Source organism: Schistosoma haematobium, chromosome 6 (assembly GCF_000699445.3).
Source record: "Schistosoma haematobium chromosome 6, whole genome shotgun sequence".
Taxonomy (NCBI): Eukaryota; Metazoa; Platyhelminthes; class Trematoda; order Strigeidida; family Schistosomatidae; genus Schistosoma; species Schistosoma haematobium.
In genome coordinates, this window is record NC_067201.1 from 13,996,662 (window position 1) to 14,015,916 (window position 19,255).

General features: G+C 35.5%; 1 protein-coding gene across 1 annotated transcript; it reads left to right on the forward strand.

Annotated features, from left to right (window-relative positions):
- Positions 1-685: 685 nt before the first annotated feature.
- Positions 686-18,710, forward strand: MS3_00008573 (uncharacterized protein). Its single transcript, XM_051216909.1, has 9 exons — positions 686-781; positions 817-884; positions 918-985; positions 1,029-1,208; positions 1,248-3,308; positions 8,961-9,140; positions 12,152-12,248; positions 14,057-14,229; positions 18,293-18,710. Exons 6-9 carry the CDS (start codon positions 8,985-8,987, stop codon positions 18,374-18,376), a joined length of 510 nt encoding a protein of 169 aa, XP_051065539.1. The 5' UTR covers positions 686-781; positions 817-884; positions 918-985; positions 1,029-1,208; positions 1,248-3,308; positions 8,961-8,984; the 3' UTR covers positions 18,377-18,710.
- The last annotated feature ends 545 nt before the right edge of the window (positions 18,711-19,255 follow it).

Genomic DNA, 19,255 nt, shown 5'->3' on the forward strand with positions numbered 1-19,255 from the left:
CTTCATAGTATAGCTCTACTGGTCATACTCATAGATGTGTAGTGGCATTGAACCATGACCATATAATCCTCAAAGCTAAACATGAGATCATCAGGAAAATAGATGTTCAATATTTAACGCGGAGAAATACCTAAGGATGGAGAAGTCGGACAATTCAGGAATATCTAACTCGGCTTCAAAGTTGGGCGGACAACAACGGAATTACTTTCAACACTTCGAAGTGTAAAGTTGTTCCTTTAAAACGTGTTGCAGACTACGCACACAAATTGTGGAACTCCACTCTAAAGATGCCTCATCTAGAGGATGAAAATATAGGGTTTCCACTTCACTCTAAAGGGTTAAGGATATACTGGATGGTATCCAACGCCAAACCATGAAACCAGTTTGAGGACTCAAATTCAAGCCTCTTGAAGAGCTTCTCAAATAGCTGAATCTTAAATCATTATAGTGCTGGAGTCCTATAGGCAACTTTTTAGTGACTCATAGCTTCCTAAACACTACCGAAACGTGATATATTCCTGAAGAATCAGGACAGCATTACACTATAATTTGCCATTTCCCTTTTCATCGTTTAATATACCTAAGCGCCTACCTGTAGGCATCATTGATCTACTGCTGCTAAGTGTTAAGGGAGAGCTTCTTCTATTCCTCCCCTGACCATTTGTACCATTTGATATGTAGGTCACTTGGGTCGAAGTATGGCGCGTGTATTAAGATTTATCACTGTCAGACAAATTCACCGGACGGCTGATCTTCAAGTTGGGGGATTATTTAGGGCTAGGTTTGTACAAAATTGCATAAAATTTTAACTGAAAGACGTCGGTTGCCTCCCAGTAACAACGAGTGGGGACCTTTAACCGATTTACCTGACTACATTGTCATAGGTTTGTAGCTGAATTGACTAACGTAATATTCAGGAAAGGCTAATCCTCAATTTACAAGCCAAGGACAAAGGCGACGAGCTATTCAGCAATACGAAGTGTCTGTAAGCCATTGATCTTGTGTTGACGCGGCATCTTATCATGTAGAACAAAATAATCCAATTAGTTGGAGAAATGAAAGAAACTCAAGAAAAGCATGCTAGGAATATGGGAATGAAGGAGAGCAATACCAAAATATTAAAGCAGCAGTGTCTTCGAGAGAAAGGAAATGGAAGTGCATAAATACTTCACTAACATTGATTTGCTAAACTTCTACTTGATACCTAGGCAATTTATAAATAAAACTGTAAATTATCCTACGTTTAGTATTATTTTCTAACTGAAAGCTCTGCTCAAATCCTTGTACTTGAGTGCTCCAGTTCGCGATTGTCTATGGTAGATATAGATTTATATTCACCAGAATCTGCAACAAAATATCGTTGATTTACTTCAATTATGTAATACCTTACGTGCGTATCTGGAATAAACCAGTCTAAATTCTAAAGTTCTGTAGAAATTTTGTTATTTAACTACGTTACTAGATCTCTGCACGGTTTTCCTCGGTTATTTTCACTAATGGTAGTAATGGATATATTGACCTGTGTTAATATTGCCTCAATAATATTCCTCTAACCTTTAGTTACCTCATTCAGTTTTCAACGACACTATTGGGACCACACAGTCGTGTCTCTCACTTCAATGATATTTTTAAGACTTCTCTATGCTCTTCATTAGCCAAAAATTCGATCTCACCGTATCAAATGGTGAAAATTTCTTGAATTCCTGTTTGATACATTAGGTGAGTATATTTTTACCTTACCATCAGCTTCTACATGAGTCTGCCTCAAGTTCACACGCATAAAAGTAGCGCTGCTAACTGCTTGCGTTGTACACGTGGCCAGAAGTGATTATTCACGGGAATATCCATAATTTGTTTCCATTAGGTACAAACTAGACATTCCAAATTATATATTCTATTAAAACCCATGAAACATGTCGATATGTTTAGCTTAGGTCTCGAGTACATCAGTCAAGAATACATATTGGTAAAATTAGTGAGATTTCAAGTTAATGCGTTAATAACTGGTTAATCGATAAATTATTTTCTAATTATTACTCGTTCGTTATCAGTAGCTGTTCAAATTACTAGTGAGTCTTCCATCCAAATATTCTTAATAATTTATATTCCACAGTACTAGTGATATTAGTTTTTTAAAACAGTTTACCTCTGACAAGCTTGTGTATTGCAACGAGTAGACGAGGTTTGTCAAACTATGTTATTATCTTAGTGCAATACAACCTGAACAATTAAAGTGGTAGGGTTTAAAATACGTATGGCTAAGACTGCGAAAAACTTAAGTATTCTCCCCAAACAACGATGATTTTATTTCAGTGAAGAAATATTCAATTGCATATAGTTTTATTTCAGTAAGACTGGATTCTGGTCTTCTATATTGCTGTTACATCTAATTTCAAACTGCTTTACAGCAAACTAGATTTATTTAAGTGTATATATGGACAATGCCTCATATGTAGATAGTTTTCCTGTATTTGAAATATTGCCTCTAAATACCCCGGTACAACTGACGGTGGGGAGAGTGCGCTCTCCCGGTCAAAATGCTCTTGCATAGCCACGCGTGTACAGCCACTGTCACGGAAGTTTTACTCACTACCTTCTCGCGGCGGGGGTGTTGTTTACGAAATTGAGAGGACCGAAAGCGGATTTCCAGCACTTTAACCGGGTTGATGGATATGGAGGATCCAATTAGGGGAGTTGGAAAACCCTGATTCCAAACCACTGGTGCATATGGGCTACAGGATTCTGAAGGAACAAATGGCGTATGAACCAATCGTTGGTAACCGGTTACCATGGGACTGAATCTTCCGACGTTGCTCCACCACCTTTTGGATCAGACCTTTAGGTGTAAGTCTCCGGGTGCGGTCACCTAAGAAGACCACCTACTTGTATCTGGACACTCGGGTATTATCAAAGCCCACACACAAATGAAGAGACTTGTGTGGTGTAAATGTACTCGGTTCCCCTTTGTACTAATGTTTATGTGCTTAAATAAATTTAAAATATTACTAGTATTCTGTTTTCTTCCAAAACCATTTTTACCGTACCGTTTGTAAAATTCTAAGCTTCCTAATAAACATTTGAAGGGTTACAGTACATGACGACCTCTTTATATCACTTACTCGTTTATGTTTGGTGATAATAATGGCAATCTAGAAAAAAGAATGTGACTGTTCAGTGGAATGCAATAACTTCACACAAATCTTAACATACTGCAGTAATACAAATATCATGAAAGGTGACTATTGAGAATTTTGAACAATGGTTGCTCTCTAGATATTGTTCTTACGATCATCGTATAATGGAGTAAAGTGAGTTAATGAGTTTATTTCACCGATAAGGTTAAACTGAATGTATTAGTGAGTATTGGCTACGGAATTCTTGTTTCAGGCACTGTCTACTAACATTGGAGAGTGTACTGTATTCTAAGTATTTATTTAAATATGAAATCTTAGGTATTATATGTTACTCGTTCAGTCAGTGGTATTGAGTGCTGTTAGAGGTATGAGGGCAGTTATCACTTCCCGCTTGCCCACACCGTGGGAGGGTTCTTCTAGAATTATCTGGGAAGGAAATTGGATTAGATGTGGTCTTAGTGACCTGAGAGCACGACCATAGTGCCCAAGAGACAACTGCTTGAGGTCGGTTACATACGACCTTTTTATGGATAATTTTCGTGTTAGCTCCGTACTTGTCGAGACCTTGCCGCTGGAGACGGATATCTGTGGGATAAGGCGAGGTGTGCATTTTTGTGGTCGACTTTTTCTAACCACACCACTCCTTGTGGTAAGGCAGCATCGCTGTTATGCTGGTTGCCTGAAGGAAACTGTTTTAGCTTGTCAATGTTTTCCGAAATCCCCGTCGCCAATTGTTATATCTTGTTGTTTGAATACTTCTTGTTATATCCTGTCGTCGCTGATTGTTATTTCGGAAACGCTTATCACTTATACTCGGGACGAGGGACATCTGGAATTCCCACAACTCGAAAATAAGAACACAAAGTCTGGTATAAGTGAAGATTTATTGACCCCTAAACACGACGACAAAGATCTAGTCGAAAGCACACTCATTTATATATTGATTGTACACACACATTGATTAATAATTAGGATGAAATCACATACATAAAAATACTCAGTTATCACAAATCACATGTTGAGCATAGTTTATGTCAATGGAATACAAGAATATCGCATATTAGACAGAATAAAATATCATACGAGAAAACAAAACAAATATTAGATTGAGTAATCATTACATTGAATCAAAACGGAAGTAATATTGAACAAAACCAATAATTATTAAATCAATCGGAAATCGACCTTTCTTTCCATCATATCAGAAACACCTTACTATCGTCACACCTCTGTACAGTCAGCAGTACGACTTCGCCTTCGAACCTTGGGTTTACTGCCTTTAGTTTTGCCGTTCTTCAACCGACCTGTCTGGCATGGTAGGACCTTCAGGAACGACAGTTCCAGTCAGTATAGCTCGATTGGTTCATTACGATAGACAAGCCCGACCACTACGTCGAGGCAGCAACAACGGTCGGTATGTTACTCGTTAGTAATAGAATACTTAAGTCCTACGAGACTCCTCGAGTTTGTAAGTATTTCCAGCCGATGAATTTATAGGCTTGTCGTGTCGGTTACTATGCTAAGCCCACATAACTTATTCTAGCTTCTGGACAGGCCAGTTTATCCATTCTTCTAGGGTTACGTCTTGACCTTGTTAATTATTCGCTTGTCAACTCTGACTGTTTTTATATAAGCGTATGTTTGTGCATTTCTTTTCTTGCTCATCGTATATCTGTAACTTATTTCTGCCTGACTATAAATATCGATTAGCGCTTGATTAAACTGAATTAGTTCATACGCCTTCTCCACTGCGCGTCATTTATCTTCGCTTCTCCCTGATTGCCTGCTTTAATCAATGGGTGCATGCGATATGCATATTCAAAATCCATTCTCGTATTTGACTTATTTACTTCCGTTATTCACTGACGCGGATTAAGTAAATTATTACGTACGAGGATAGCCGACATACTTATTTCAATAACAATCACTCATGCGATCTAAATGGAGTCAGATCTCGGGCCACTAAAAGTTACAGGTATATATGCATCTTACTAAGTCGATTATTCAGAAATCATCTCTTTTAATCAGCATTATTCTTGTTCACCTTGAAAAATCACTTCTGAATTAATTACACCAAATGATTGAAGGCATAGATACAGATTTAAGTTGTTGCTTGTGAATTGCTTTGATCCTTCGTTACCACATCAGCGGCTTATTTCTATTTGTTCCTGTTTACTTGCATCTATTCATATATTTCATTTTAAGAACTCTTTGCGTTTTTGTGTATTCAGATACACAATAATTGCTTGTCAGTGTAATTATAACATGTAATCATAAATCTTACAGGGTATACGCGTACGGTATCAGATAGTTAATGGATAAAGGGACATTGTATGAAGTATTCAGCTTGAAATTCGACTTCAAGCACCTCGGTATGCGCAGCCATAATATACATATAATCCGACTGCATAAGTAATTTCATATAAATGTGGATATTTTCAAACCATTCACATGGGAAATTCACTCTTAACAAACTAGTTATCTCTCCTAACAGGAACGAGTTTTTGTATTAATTGGACTCTCAGGTTGTTTCTCAGTCTCATAGGTAATTTCCAAGTAATTAGCACTGAAGACTGGAAGTCAAGTACAAATTTTATCCTTTCAATTTATGGCACTTCACACATGCGATTCCAAGTGATCATCTATAAAACACAATGATTCTCAATCATAAAACGAGAGATTTTGCAGTAAACGGAAAGCTCGTTGCAGTCGAGTGAATAGTATTTAAGTATATCAGATGCAAAATAAGGTGTAACTATGTAAATGTTTTTGTAGCTAAATTAACAATATTTTTTCACATAAGAAGCGATCTGTCGATTTGGATCGATCGGACGATTCAGTGTTGCGGTGCAATAAAATTTTACACAAATTGGTTGTCAGTTTTCTAATTTCCAAACCAAGTAATGAATTTGAATTAGTGTCTCGAAAAAAGTCAATTATTAGGGATTCTGGCTTTTACTTAGTGAATAAAACAGGGATTATCTATCATACCTCTTATTTGTTGATAAGCAAAGAGTAAATTACTTAATTTTTGCCTATAATGGTACCAGAAGTAAAGTGATGGACTACCAGTTAACGTACACAATATTCAATCATATTCCTGCAAATTCAAACATATTCTAACGTCAATTCTTGCAACCAGTTAGTATTACCTATCTGACATAAAACCTCCGGTTCAGAGTTATGTACATGCTTGTGAACTTAGTTTGTGGGCTACAACGACATTATTGATTTAAGATCAATGTAACTTCTACATTTATATTTAAGAGGCAAAACTAGCTAAATTTTATCTTGTACAGAGTTTCTGTTTATTCATATTCTGTGTTGTTTTATTTATTTTACTCAATATTTTGAATACAATTTTAGTTCATAAACATATCAAAACGGTATGTGGATGATACTATAGTCCTATGTGACAAATCTGAAAATGCAAATAATCTGTTAAAGAAACGTTTGGAAAGAGTATATGTAAAGGGATATATATATATATATATATATATATATATATATATATATATATATATATATATATATATTTATAAGGAGGCAATCGTGGTCTAAGTATGAGGGTGGTTAAACACATATCTGAATGTTCACAAAAACAAATGAGTTCCAATAGTCTAATAAGAAGATATGATAAACAAACACTTAACTCCATTTCTAAGTATTTAGTCGAAGTCGGTCACAGGGGTATATATCAAATCAGCCTTTGTGGTGTTGTGTAAACGTTTCCAGGGGCGAATACTAAAGTTTATTGAGGCCTTAGACTTACGAAAAATCACACCATTTCTTTGCATGCAAGGCCAGCTTTTTTACCTCCTAAACCCGCCTTGGTAATGTTGATTTATCATCCATAGTAGTGTGATTCATTCTTATCTTCCAACTTATCTAGTTGATCTTCATTTTTCACATATAAAGGTCAGGCGCCAGCCTAGAAACCTGAAAGTCCTGGGTTCGATCCACGTTGGGGTCATGGATGTATATTGTTGTAAAGTCTCATAATAGGACGAGATACAGAGAGATTATAGTTTGTGGATGACCTCAGAGCGACGCCCACGTGACCTTGGGATAACTCATTTATTAGGATCTAAGATGGTTATGAATTAGTATGAAGAATTAGGATTGTGACTTAGGGTTAGTCATTTAATTAAGAATTTTCATCACGAACTAACATCAGCTATAATCTCAAAATAATCTTTGACTAAATAGATGAGTGAATTTCATGAAAAAAACCAAAACTCACTATCCTTAATATCATTGGTCCATCCATAAATCATAGTCTCACCAGATTACACAAATATTTTAACATGTAAATATGTGATCAGATTTTTCAAAATGTATTTCACTAATATGTCACGTAATTTGGACAAATATTTATCTCCGCTTTGAGTTGTATAAAGTTACAAAAAGTTTAATTGTTGGAAAAAAGTGTTTGAATTATCAAGAATTTAATGTTTCATTAGTCTTCTTTACACTGTCAGTCAGTCAGCTGCAACGTAGGACCAGGCATACATGCGTACTGGTCCAAGTTGCCACACATCATTACTACAACAAGATGAACACCGGATTCATAGGCGTAGTTACTTCAGTAGCAGTTATATTATAAAAGAAAGATTGTGCATAAGGATATAGTGCAGGAAGAGATAGTTAGTTCGTAGAAAAAAATATATGAAGCGATTTTAATCTCGCGGTTTAAGGGAGAACAAAGAGAGTATACACTGACGTCATTGTGATCGATTCTGAGCCATGTCACATAAAGTCTCCAACCATTGGTTACGATAGTCACGCAGACCTCAACCAAGTAGTCTGCATCTACCAACATGGCTCATATCAGAGGTTAGTGACTTTATGGACTGATGCCACGTTTTTGTTTGGCCGCCCCTAACATTCTTCCACTCGTTTTCAACACTAGTCAGCATTGCACGTCGTGGTAATTGGTGTTCAGGCATACGCAACACAGTCGATGAAGTTTTACAACCTTATCAACTGATTTACCATCATTCCCTAATACCCTGCGTCTAACCTCACTATTACTTACCCGGTGATCCCACCAGATGCGAGCACTATTTCTAAGACATCTGTGATCGAGTATCTTCTAGTCTTAAAGACCACGTTTTGCAGCCAAAAAGTAGAACAGAGCAAACTGCCGCACTGTATACTCGTCCCTTAATTGATAGACGAGTATCTCGCCTTCGCCATAGGTGAGACAAGTTGGCAAAAGCCAAACGAGCTTTTTGAATCCGTGCAGAGATTTCGTCAAACACCAACCCAATAGGGCTGATGAGACTTCCGAGGTGGTGAAGTTGTCGACGTGTCCGACTACTTCACTCTCTATCCTTAGTTCAGTTGTTGACGCAGGCCAGTCCTGAAGCAACAACTTACATTTAAAGGAATAGCAACGCGTCTCAAACATTTCCTTCGTGGAAATCTTTCTACATTGGAGAGACCTGAAATAAACTCCCATGTTATACAATATATGGACATTAGCTAACATATTGTCTCAGTATTTTTCGTCATTCATAAATGTATACAAAAGGTTATCATATATACTTAACAAATGTATTGTTATGAGAAAACATTAAGTTGACGATATGTTTTCTCCTTTCTTCACTATGGGAATAATACTTCAATAGTAGTCATAGAAGTGAATAAGAATGATCGATAAATGAATGTCATTTTGATTGGTTGTAAATCAGCTGACCAATAAAATATAAGCTGTTCATTATATTCTCTCTCTCTCTCTTTCTCTCTTCTCTTTTCATTTCTATTTACATATATAAGTTATCTGAAAATAACTTGGAAACCGTATTCCGTTCTTTTTTCTAGTGTGAGAAGTATACATATACAAAAATGAAATTCATTTTAGCAGCACTTTTACTTTTACTTGCATCAATAAGTCGATTTGTTGTTATTCATAATGGGAAAATTGGTCAAAAAGAAGTTGTTGTTTCAATACCTATTCATGAATGTTATCGTCATGTCACAAATCTGTATACGTATCCTCGTGTAAGTTAAATATTTATTTAAACAAAATATCATTCAATTTGATTATATTGATTTTATCCTAATTTCAGTGATCACCTTTGCTAGAAAACTGACGTTCATTGAAGAATCAATAAAATTTACAAAGTACTTGAAAAACTGTTTGATCCTATTTCCTATCATGCCAAATGTACCGACTAATCATGTCAGTTGGTCACTTATGATCAATGAAGATCATGACGCAAACATGAGTTGTCTTAATTTGATATTACCACAATGTCCTAACTATTTGAATTTAACAAGATAAATAAAATAAAGGAGTAGAAATATTGTACTACGAGTGATAATGAGAATGATTTAGCATTGTTAATATGATTTAAAAAGGTAAAGAGGAACGGTAAATTTGAAGAAGTGCTGGGATTCAAGATCTAGAGTAAGGCGAATGATAAACATATATATGTTATTTCGACTTATTTTAAACCATTTCGCCCAACTCCTTGAACCACTGATCACTTCGATGCCCAATCAGGTAGTTTGCATCTACTAGAGTGATTCAAGACCCTAAATGCCCTGGTACAGCCGAGAGCGGGAACAGTCGGCCCCCTCTCACATGACCACGCGTATACAGCCACTGTCACGGAAGTTTTACTCACTACCTTCTCGCGGCGGGGGTGTTGTTTACGAAATTGAGAGGACCGAAAGCGGATTTCCAGCACTTTAACCGGGTTGATGGATATGGAGGATCCAATTAGGGGAGTTGGAAAACCCTGATTCCAAACCACTGGTGCATATGGGCTACAGGATTCTGAAGGAACAAATGGCGTATGAACCAATCGTTGGTAACCGGTTACCATGGGACTGAATCTTCCGACGTTGCTCCACCACCTTTTGGATCAGACCTTTAGGTGTAAGTCTCCGGGTGCGGTCACCTAAGAAGACCACCTACTTGTATCTGGACACTCGGGTATTATCAAAGCCCACACACAAATGAAGAGACTTGTGTGGTGTAAATGTACTCGGTGCCCTTTTGTAATAATGTTTATTCGCTTAAATAAACTAATAATAAATAATTAAGGATGATTACAACTAATACTCAGTAACTTCATGAACTGGTGTTGGATCGAGTCCAAGCCTATTTGGTCTCGTGACGAACCTCTACAGAACCACTCAAATCAGCGAATTAGTTCGTTCGTTATTGTTCAAATAATAATTTGTTTTTTAGATTCTCTTTTGATGAAAAAAGTCATTCTTAACTGACGATAATATTAATTGAGATCATGAACCGATCAACGTTAGACCACCATTGAGAACCTAAAAATACTGGACGATCATTTCGTCCTAGTATGGGACTCCTCGACAGTGCAGATCCAAGATCCCACATGCAGCATTCAAACCCATGACCTTCGGTCTCGTAAGCAAATACTTAACCTCCAGACCATTGAGCAGAAATCATACGGTGTTAATCTCCAATTTCAACCAATCCACGATATTGTGTGACCATCTTCCATTTTGTTCTGTGGTTAACTGTCTTACTCTCGATACGGTTGAATTCCACTGGTCACAGCTTCTCACCAGAACTCCGAGAATTACCTGTCGAAGTTTTTGCTAGCGAGCACATGATAATTATCAGCATAGTAATTCTATCTTTTAATTTTTAAAATAATTTCCCTTCATGTTATGATTGAGAAGAAATTCGCCTTCCAAGGACTCAGCCTCAAGGATGATGGAATAGCTGATAAGATTGATTTTAGCTTGGAATCCATAATAATCAAGATGTATCCAGCTGACAAGCTGATACTTTTGGACCAAAGAAACCGCTCACTGTAAAAGTCAAGTGTGAACGAATTTCTACTTGACGTTACTTCTATTCATATCAACCAGTTTATATACATATATATAGGACAGAGAGGAGGGTTAGTGTTCGCATCTCTGACTACATTCTACAGAAGATTGGGTGTAAAGAAAAGTACGTTCTTAGCAGTTCAATTGAATGTCAGTTGCTTGGTAGTGGTCATGGAATCGATGTTTCAAAGTCTGTCAATATAGTTGGTAAACAAATAATGTCGAATTTACTATATCTCACTGAATTAGTCGCCACAAAAAGACTTAAAACAAAATTTTTCATTCATACATTTTATCTGCTCTCAATTCATCAATTCTATTTCGCTTTAATAATTACATAACTATGACATTGCTATTTCATGTCTAAATAATTCTGTTTCTATGCTCTTAGTTTTTATGCCAGTATATGTACATATTCAACCGATAAATATTTGTAAAACAAGACACTTGTAATTTTTCAATACTTATTGGTCTTTTCATTCATTCTCACTGATAAAAACCTTCCTTATATAATGCTATACACTGAATTTAAAGAATAAATACTACTATGTTTAGGTTGTAAATAGTCATTGAGAAACTACGAAATAGGATTGAATTCACGTCACTCTGTTACGTTTATCGTGCCTGCTATGATCAAATTTATCAACAGGAAAATATTGTATGAAATCATTTCCTACTTTTCATTCTCCAATCATTTCTTGTGAACTATACTTCCGATATCTACATTTCTTCTGTAGTCCATGACAATATTTTGCCTCCTATTAATTCTTTTTTGTGATATGCTGGTCCAAAGTGGGGGTCTCCTTGATCCAATGACTATTTGTATCAGATCCTGTGTAGACTATGACTGAATGATCATACCTGCTTTGATATGTGTAAGTCTTGCATTTGATCCTATGTAGGGTTGTGTCTTCAAAATTTCACAGAGTATTAAACCGAAACAAAGCAAATGTTCCTCTTTTCTTTTGGTTTTTACTGGTTCTCCACATGAAATCAGCTTTTAATGAAAGATATTACTTACTAAATAGAAAAACTTTCAAAAGAACTACTCGAAATATTTATACTCAGAATCATTTTCATCATTCTAATCCCGTTCATTAATAAACCGTCAATAGACACTTTGAATAATGTGATTTTGAATGAGTGGAATTGTTCCATTTTATCTATTTGTTTTTCCTTATTCTGTCTTACAGTGGATACCTTCCGTTTTGTCCATAGAAAATTTGACGAAATCACTTCATCTTGCTATTGGTGAAGAATTTGTTATGGTGGTTGATTATGGATTTTTAGGTAAGATATATTTATGAGTGTCATAAAACAATCATTAAACCATTACTTTCATTGTATGCATGGTTTGATACAATTTCTACCTTAAATAATTTTCTATCAGTCGAGAACAACACCCAAAGCCCCATGACACATATTCACTTATTTTGTACTTTATCTTCAACTACTTATAACTCAGAACAGTAGCATCAAATGTAAAGGCTAAAAATTAATGTCATATCCACGAGAACGTGTTGTCATACGAAGTGACATCTATGTAAATTAATAAAAAACTTTAGATGTACATAAGTTTGTAAACATCATTCATAAGATCGTTTATTAAATCAATGAACACGCTAAGGAAGGAGATGGAATTGAATGCAGCAAAAGAAATTTTAATAATGGAGGGATTATCCTATAGATGACAAGATTTCATCTTCCAGCAGAGAAAACCAAAATGAACAAATAGAGTTAGATAAACAGAGTTGAGAAAGGAAGCAGAACAAAAACGGAGTTTTTTCAGAAACTGCCTGAATTTACATGCTACATGGGAAAGTATTTAAATGTGTGGTCAATAAAGCAATTTAATATTAACAATATCGTTATTTTGAATATACGAATTTTAATTTCAACCTTTTAATGACTTCAAAAAGCACAAAAAACTCAATTCTATCTGTCTACTGACTATTTTTAATGGTTTTGGAGATATTTCCGTCAGTGTCACCATTTAGTACACGAATTGAATACATTCTGACTTTTGTAATCTTGATTTTTGAAGAATGTTTAGTTGGAATTACATTATGTTTAAAATTTCTCTTCCGTTTCTGTAAACTGCTTATCTCCATGCAATACCCATTTGTATACATCATAGAAACAAATTACCTTATGAATGTGTTAGTTCTTGAAAAAGTTGCTAATTACCACTACTAGCATGGCTGTTTTTAATGGCTGAGAAAGGACTGTTTTCGCTCCTTGTTCAGCTTAACAGGACCTAAAAGGCTTGCTGCCTGATATTACAGAAATAAATATTTATTTCAGAATGTACTGGTTGAACTACACAGTGGTCAAAAAGTTCCGACCCATCTCTGTAAGTTGAGACCAAGTTAAGATATCAAGTGTTCCAATTGAATTTAACCAAAAATTTCCACTTATTTCGATTTTTATTAAGTAGTCAATATCTTGGAAGAAATATTATACGAGGTGTTACTAATTTTAGGTAGGTATCCGTTGCAGTTGTCTAATGTTACCAAATGAATTCAGTGGTAATTGTTTCACTTAACTAAACAGAATGAATGACGTATTCAAACACCCACCTCAATAAATCAAATACCGTTCAATCAAAACATATATCTCTGTACCGTCCAGTCACTCGGTGAACATGAATTTTGTCTACGTCGTTTATCAGTTTATAAGCAAGGACTATCATCATCTCCTTGAGATGTAACGAGAAAATTTAATCATACTTAAAGATTGATATTAAATTATTGCGCGATGTGAATAGCTAAGAATGTTTCTTTAGTTAAGATTAGATAGTAGAAAATTCGTCACAGCACGTTTGTCTATTCAGATAAGTAATACATTTGTGGTGTTTTTATTATGTCTGTCAGTGAAGAGAGATGCCTCATCATTGACCAGTCAGTAGGTTATATACTTTGTACAATGTATTTCTATTTGTCGGCCACGTTGCTAAACATAAATTATACATCATTGTGATAAGTTTTGCCCAATAAAAATTCACTTCCTACTATGCAAACAAGTTAGTGTATAACAGAGTATGTTTATTTATTGAAATTTACAAATGAAAAACTTACTTTCTAAATTCGTCGTTACAGGTACTATGTCCTATGTTGCACAAATATTATCTATTGAGCCAAATACCAGCTTCACCTTTATCCTAGACGACTGGTTAGAGACAAGATTTGATTTTTCTTTCACCTCTATTGACCAAGAAAAATCCAGGATGAAATTAACCATCAGCTCAAATAAAAATAACATGTTTTATAAAGTAAGTCATACGATCTTGGCTTCAAACTTTTACGTGAATAATGTAACTACTAGTATTTATTTAAGTAGTCAAACTTCAAGAAATAAAATGTCTTGGGTATGTGCTGCATCCCAATTCTATAGTGTTAGTTCCTTAGCCACTTTACATCAACTATAGAAAATTGTCCTCACAGTAATATTTCATTTAATAATAATTGTTCGACGATTTGTCAACATATAGATCTGGAGTTCTAACTAAAGGTTGTACATATTTCACTCTAGATATGTGGTCAATATTTCTAGGCTTCAAACGTTAACTGTAGTTCAGAGTGTTGCATTCAATCATATGCGAGCCTGGTTACTAATATGAACAGTATTCAACACATTAAGGAATAAGTTCGATTATATTCGCCCTCATTATAGTCATTTAATAATATGATCATTTTACTAGATATGCACAGTGATTTTGTTTACATTGCGGGTGTTTGTAATTTATTTAAATGTGGTCTTATTCCTGTCACATATTTTGAATCATTCTCACCAGTTTAATCTAATTTACTGTATTAAAAAGACTGAAGAACGTATTGTTAATTTGATCTTTGCATCCTTTATGATTCATTCTCTTTCGGGCTGATACATGAGTAACTCTCGAAGTAGAAAACTTCTACTACATGTTTGTTGTAATGTTTATAATCAAATGATCGATTCTATATCTCAAAAAGATTCATACGCTGCTGCAGATCCGAACTCACATTGTTGTAAGTCTATATACTAAATGCGGTAATTATTAACCGGAAAATCAAATAAATCTAAAGAATACTGAATTTGGTTGTCTGTCAGTCTTAATTCAGTTAGGTTTTGTGAACTACACGAATATTCACTGGCTGAGATTGTATTACTACATGTAAAATCTAACTACTGATACATATATAAGTAGTCAACTACCAAAGGATAAAACATGAGTTGTTTAAAAAAATGAGCAAATTCACTGAAAATGAAGCAAATGTTTGCTTGAGTACAATTTCGCTCATCGAATCTCACTGCTTAAAAGTGAACTTATTTGGATGAAGCAGAAAATTTACAGAAAGTTAAATATCTGTATCCCAGTGAGTAAATTAAGATAAATTCCTTAATTTAACATACATTTCACTTGATATTGTTTTACTTGAATCTTCCCGTTGATGTTTTTAGGACTGAAATTGATCAGTCTTTTATTGGCATATGTGCATACTGTGCGTATTGCCTTGATATTGCTTTAATTTACGAGCATTATAAGCAGAGATGAATAACGCGATGGCGTTTGAAGTGAACGGTACTGGGTTCGGTCACAGAGTGAACATCAACTCTGAGATGCAGGTACATCCAGCTGACTAGTCCCAAATAGGACGAAACGCGCGTCCTGGATTCCACTGCTAGCCACTATCCATCTTTGCTTAACATACATTTGTTTTTAGAAAACGGTTACATTACTTGGTTTATGAACTATAAAAGGGATAGAAACCCGACGTAATTCTATTAAAAGTCTGGTTACTTAGTTTGAGCTGGCTATTAAAGCTTGATGACTGGACTGAAGTGAATCTTAAGATCTTACTTCTTTTTATTTTTCACACAGTAACGGAATAGCCGTACGATTGTTCCTGATGTTTACATCCGATCATAGTGATCTGCGATTGGTTAATGAATGCAGACAGATAATTATGTACATTTTGTAACTTCTTGTTAAGAGTTGTATTATTATTTGAACACATAAACATTGGTACAAGTAGGCATTGAATACATATGCGCCATACGACCCATCGCGCCACAGAGGCGCCATAAGTGACGTAGTATAAAATAAGGAAAAACGAATTTTATCAAATGATTGTAAGTGGGGTTTGCCTGGAAGTGAGTTTAAGCAAAAGTAATCTTTCCGTTAGTAATCATCATTTGGTTTTTGTGAGGGTTATGATACTGCCCGGATGCTCAAACCGAAGCAGGTAGTTTTCTTAGGAAGCCACAATCTGAGCCTTTGACCTAAAAGTTCAATCCATAAGATAGTGAATCATCACAATTGATTGATCACTGGGTGGTGATCAATCTCATGCTTGTCTAGTCCTTATTAGTGCAGACCGAATGCTATCGATCATGTTGCAATGTGGCCACCAGTCTAGGTGACTCGACACTGCGGGCACTATGTATTGAGATTAGATGGTGGTTGGAGGTAGTCAACAGGAAACCCTGGACCCGGGTTTCGTGCTACTTGGCACTCGTCAGCAAGGTGTACCTGTAATCTTGAGGGATAAGTGCACTATTAAGGACTGTTGACTACCTCCAACCACCATCTAATCTCAAAAGTGAATCATCGTTAGGAGATGCAGTCCCATGGTAGCCGGTGACCAACAATAAGTTCATACTCTATTTGTTCCCTCAGAATCCTGATACTCATGTGCACCAGTGGTTTGGAATCCTGGTTTTCCAACTCCTCTAGGTGGATCCTCCATATCCACCAACCCGGTTAAAGCTCTGAAAATTCGCTTTTAGTCCACTCAGTTTCGTAAACAACATCCCAGCCACGAGAAGGCAATGAGTAGGACAGTGGCAGTATACGCGTGGCCATGTGAGAGCATTTGGAGAGGGAGTGCGTGCTCTCCGCATCTTCAACCATACTGGGACATTTAGGGTCAAAGAGTTGTAATATATGTGTGTTAGTCACACTGATAACTTATATCTTGATCTGAGTTTATTTAGCGTTTGGGAGATTAATTATCTGATCTGAGTATCTAGAATTAATACATGTCAATCATACACATAGTTCCCTTTATTATTTTAAAGAGAGTAAGAACAAAGGTTGGTGCAGAATAATATGAATTCATTTTATTTCGTTAGGTTCTCATCAGCTGCTTACAACCTAAAATATTTGAAATTCAACGTTATTATAGATATTGACATACTTATACAACAGAGGGCGATGAAGGATACATCATAGAATCATCCCTGTCGTTCGTACAAAGAAAACAAGAGTTACGGTATCCCTTCTGGAAAAATCTAAGATCCTTTTAGTTTTTTTAATCTTGATGTATGTTTTTAAACCAATTATTAGTTGATTAAAGAACAGCTTTTTTAAATGAATCATTAATAGGGAGGAAAACAACAGTATTATAATGTGTAAACAGGTTACTCTACTTATATATCGAAAAAAGGAAACAATTACAATACAATTATGTTTAAATGGATATAGATCTTCAACTTTCTCCCGAACTCTGATAAAGATTCAATTAGAATTTAATTAGTCTATAATGAAATAGAGTTAAGATTTGTTTCCGGATATAAAGTTTAGGGTAAGAATATAAGGTTAATATCGATTTACCTGGTATATACAATCGAATATGACAGAATGAAGTATTTGATACATTTAACCCTATTATTTATATTCTATAATAGTTCTGAATACTATATAAATATATTTCACTGCTTATGATACATGATATCTGAATTCCGATTACCTCATCCTTATAATATGCTTTGCTTTTATTTATTTATTTATTTCAACATATAAATATTGGTACAAGAGGGCATCAAATATATATGCGCCACACCATATGCGTGTGTGTGTGTGGGCTGTGATATTGCCCGGGTGCCCAGACCGAAGCCGGTGGTTTTCTTAGAGGGCCACACCCCTAGCCTTTGACCTAAAGGTTTGACCCACAAGGCAGTGGAGCACCGTGAGGAGATGCAGTCCCATGGTAGCCGGTCACCAACGATTGGTTATTACGCCATTTTTTCCCGCAGGATACTGGAGCCCATGTGCACCATTGGTTTAGGATCCTGTTAAAGCGCCGGACATTCGCTTTTCGTCCTCTCATTTTCGTAAACAACACCCCCGCGCACGAGAAGGCAGTGAGTAGGACTTCCCTGGTAGAGGCTTCATACGCGTGGCCGTGTGAGAGTATTTCGAAATGGAGGGCGAGCCCACCCCACTCTCGGCCATACCAGGACATTTGGGGGAAATATATATTACTTATTATAAGTAATATGCTTTACTAATCAATGGTTGTATCTTCTCTTCTTTTTCTTTCATCATTATTTCTATGTTTCTTCTCTTTTAGCATATCATCTTACCAATTGCTCATTTATACTATACCAATTGGTTAACACAATGTTTATTACGTTTTCAATTAGCATATTCTTAATGAATAATTTAAACGCAAATTTATATACAAAAAGAGTAAAAAAAGAAAAACGAAGAGAAAAACAAAAATAAAAAAGAATTTGAATGAATCCCATAGTGTAGTAAAAAATATTGATTTTTGTCGGATTCAATTATGGGATAATGTTTAGAATGATAATCGACTAAGTGCCTATATATTATCATTGTACTGTATAATATTTCGAATTGTTTGTTCTTTTTGATATTCAAATACTGAATAAATTGTGTGTGTGTGTTTTTTATTAAAAAAAACCCACTTTGGACCATGACCATTGTTCTACATTTTTTTGAATTTGGTTTCTATAGTAACATTACAGAAAGATATTATTTAAGGAAAAAATTAAAATTTGTTTTATTAAAATGATATTTTATGAATCGGTTGAAGTTAGGCATGAACACCGTTGGATGCCAGGTCAGTGGTTTGGAGGTAAAGTATCGCACGCGAGACTGATTGGTCTTGGGTTTGGATCTCTCGAGGCTGGATCGTGGATGTGCACTGTTGAGAAGTCTCATACTAGAATTAAACGGCTGTCCAGTGATTCCAGGTTTTCTATGGTGGTCTAGCTATAATTGACTCATGATCTCAACTATTAAATTACTATAAAGTCTACAAAACCCCATTCCTGAAAATAATATTGCGTATAAATTCAAATGATACGTTTTGTTAAATAATTACGAATATTTATAGTGTCCAATACATTGTAGATCAGATCTGATTATTCCCTATTGGTTAATAAGCTCAATCAGAAGATGCTTTGATATTATATTAGGTTATATGTACTTACTTATACCTGTTACCCTTCGTTCAGTAGCATAGGCCGATCACCAGCGTTCTTCATCCAACTCTGTTCTAGTCAATCCA

Coding starts and splice junctions, on each gene's coding strand:
- MS3_00008573 (XM_051216909.1), top strand. CDS start 8,985: ATGAAATTCATTTTAGCAGCACTTTTACTTTTACTTGCATCAATAAGT. Junction 9,141..12,151: donor ATCTGTATACGTATCCTCGT/GTAAGTTAAATA, acceptor TCTGTCTTACAG/TGGATACCTTCCGTTTTGTC. Junction 14,230..18,292: donor AAAATAACATGTTTTATAAA/GTAAGTCATACG, acceptor CTTCTCTTTTAG/CATATCATCTTACCAATTGC.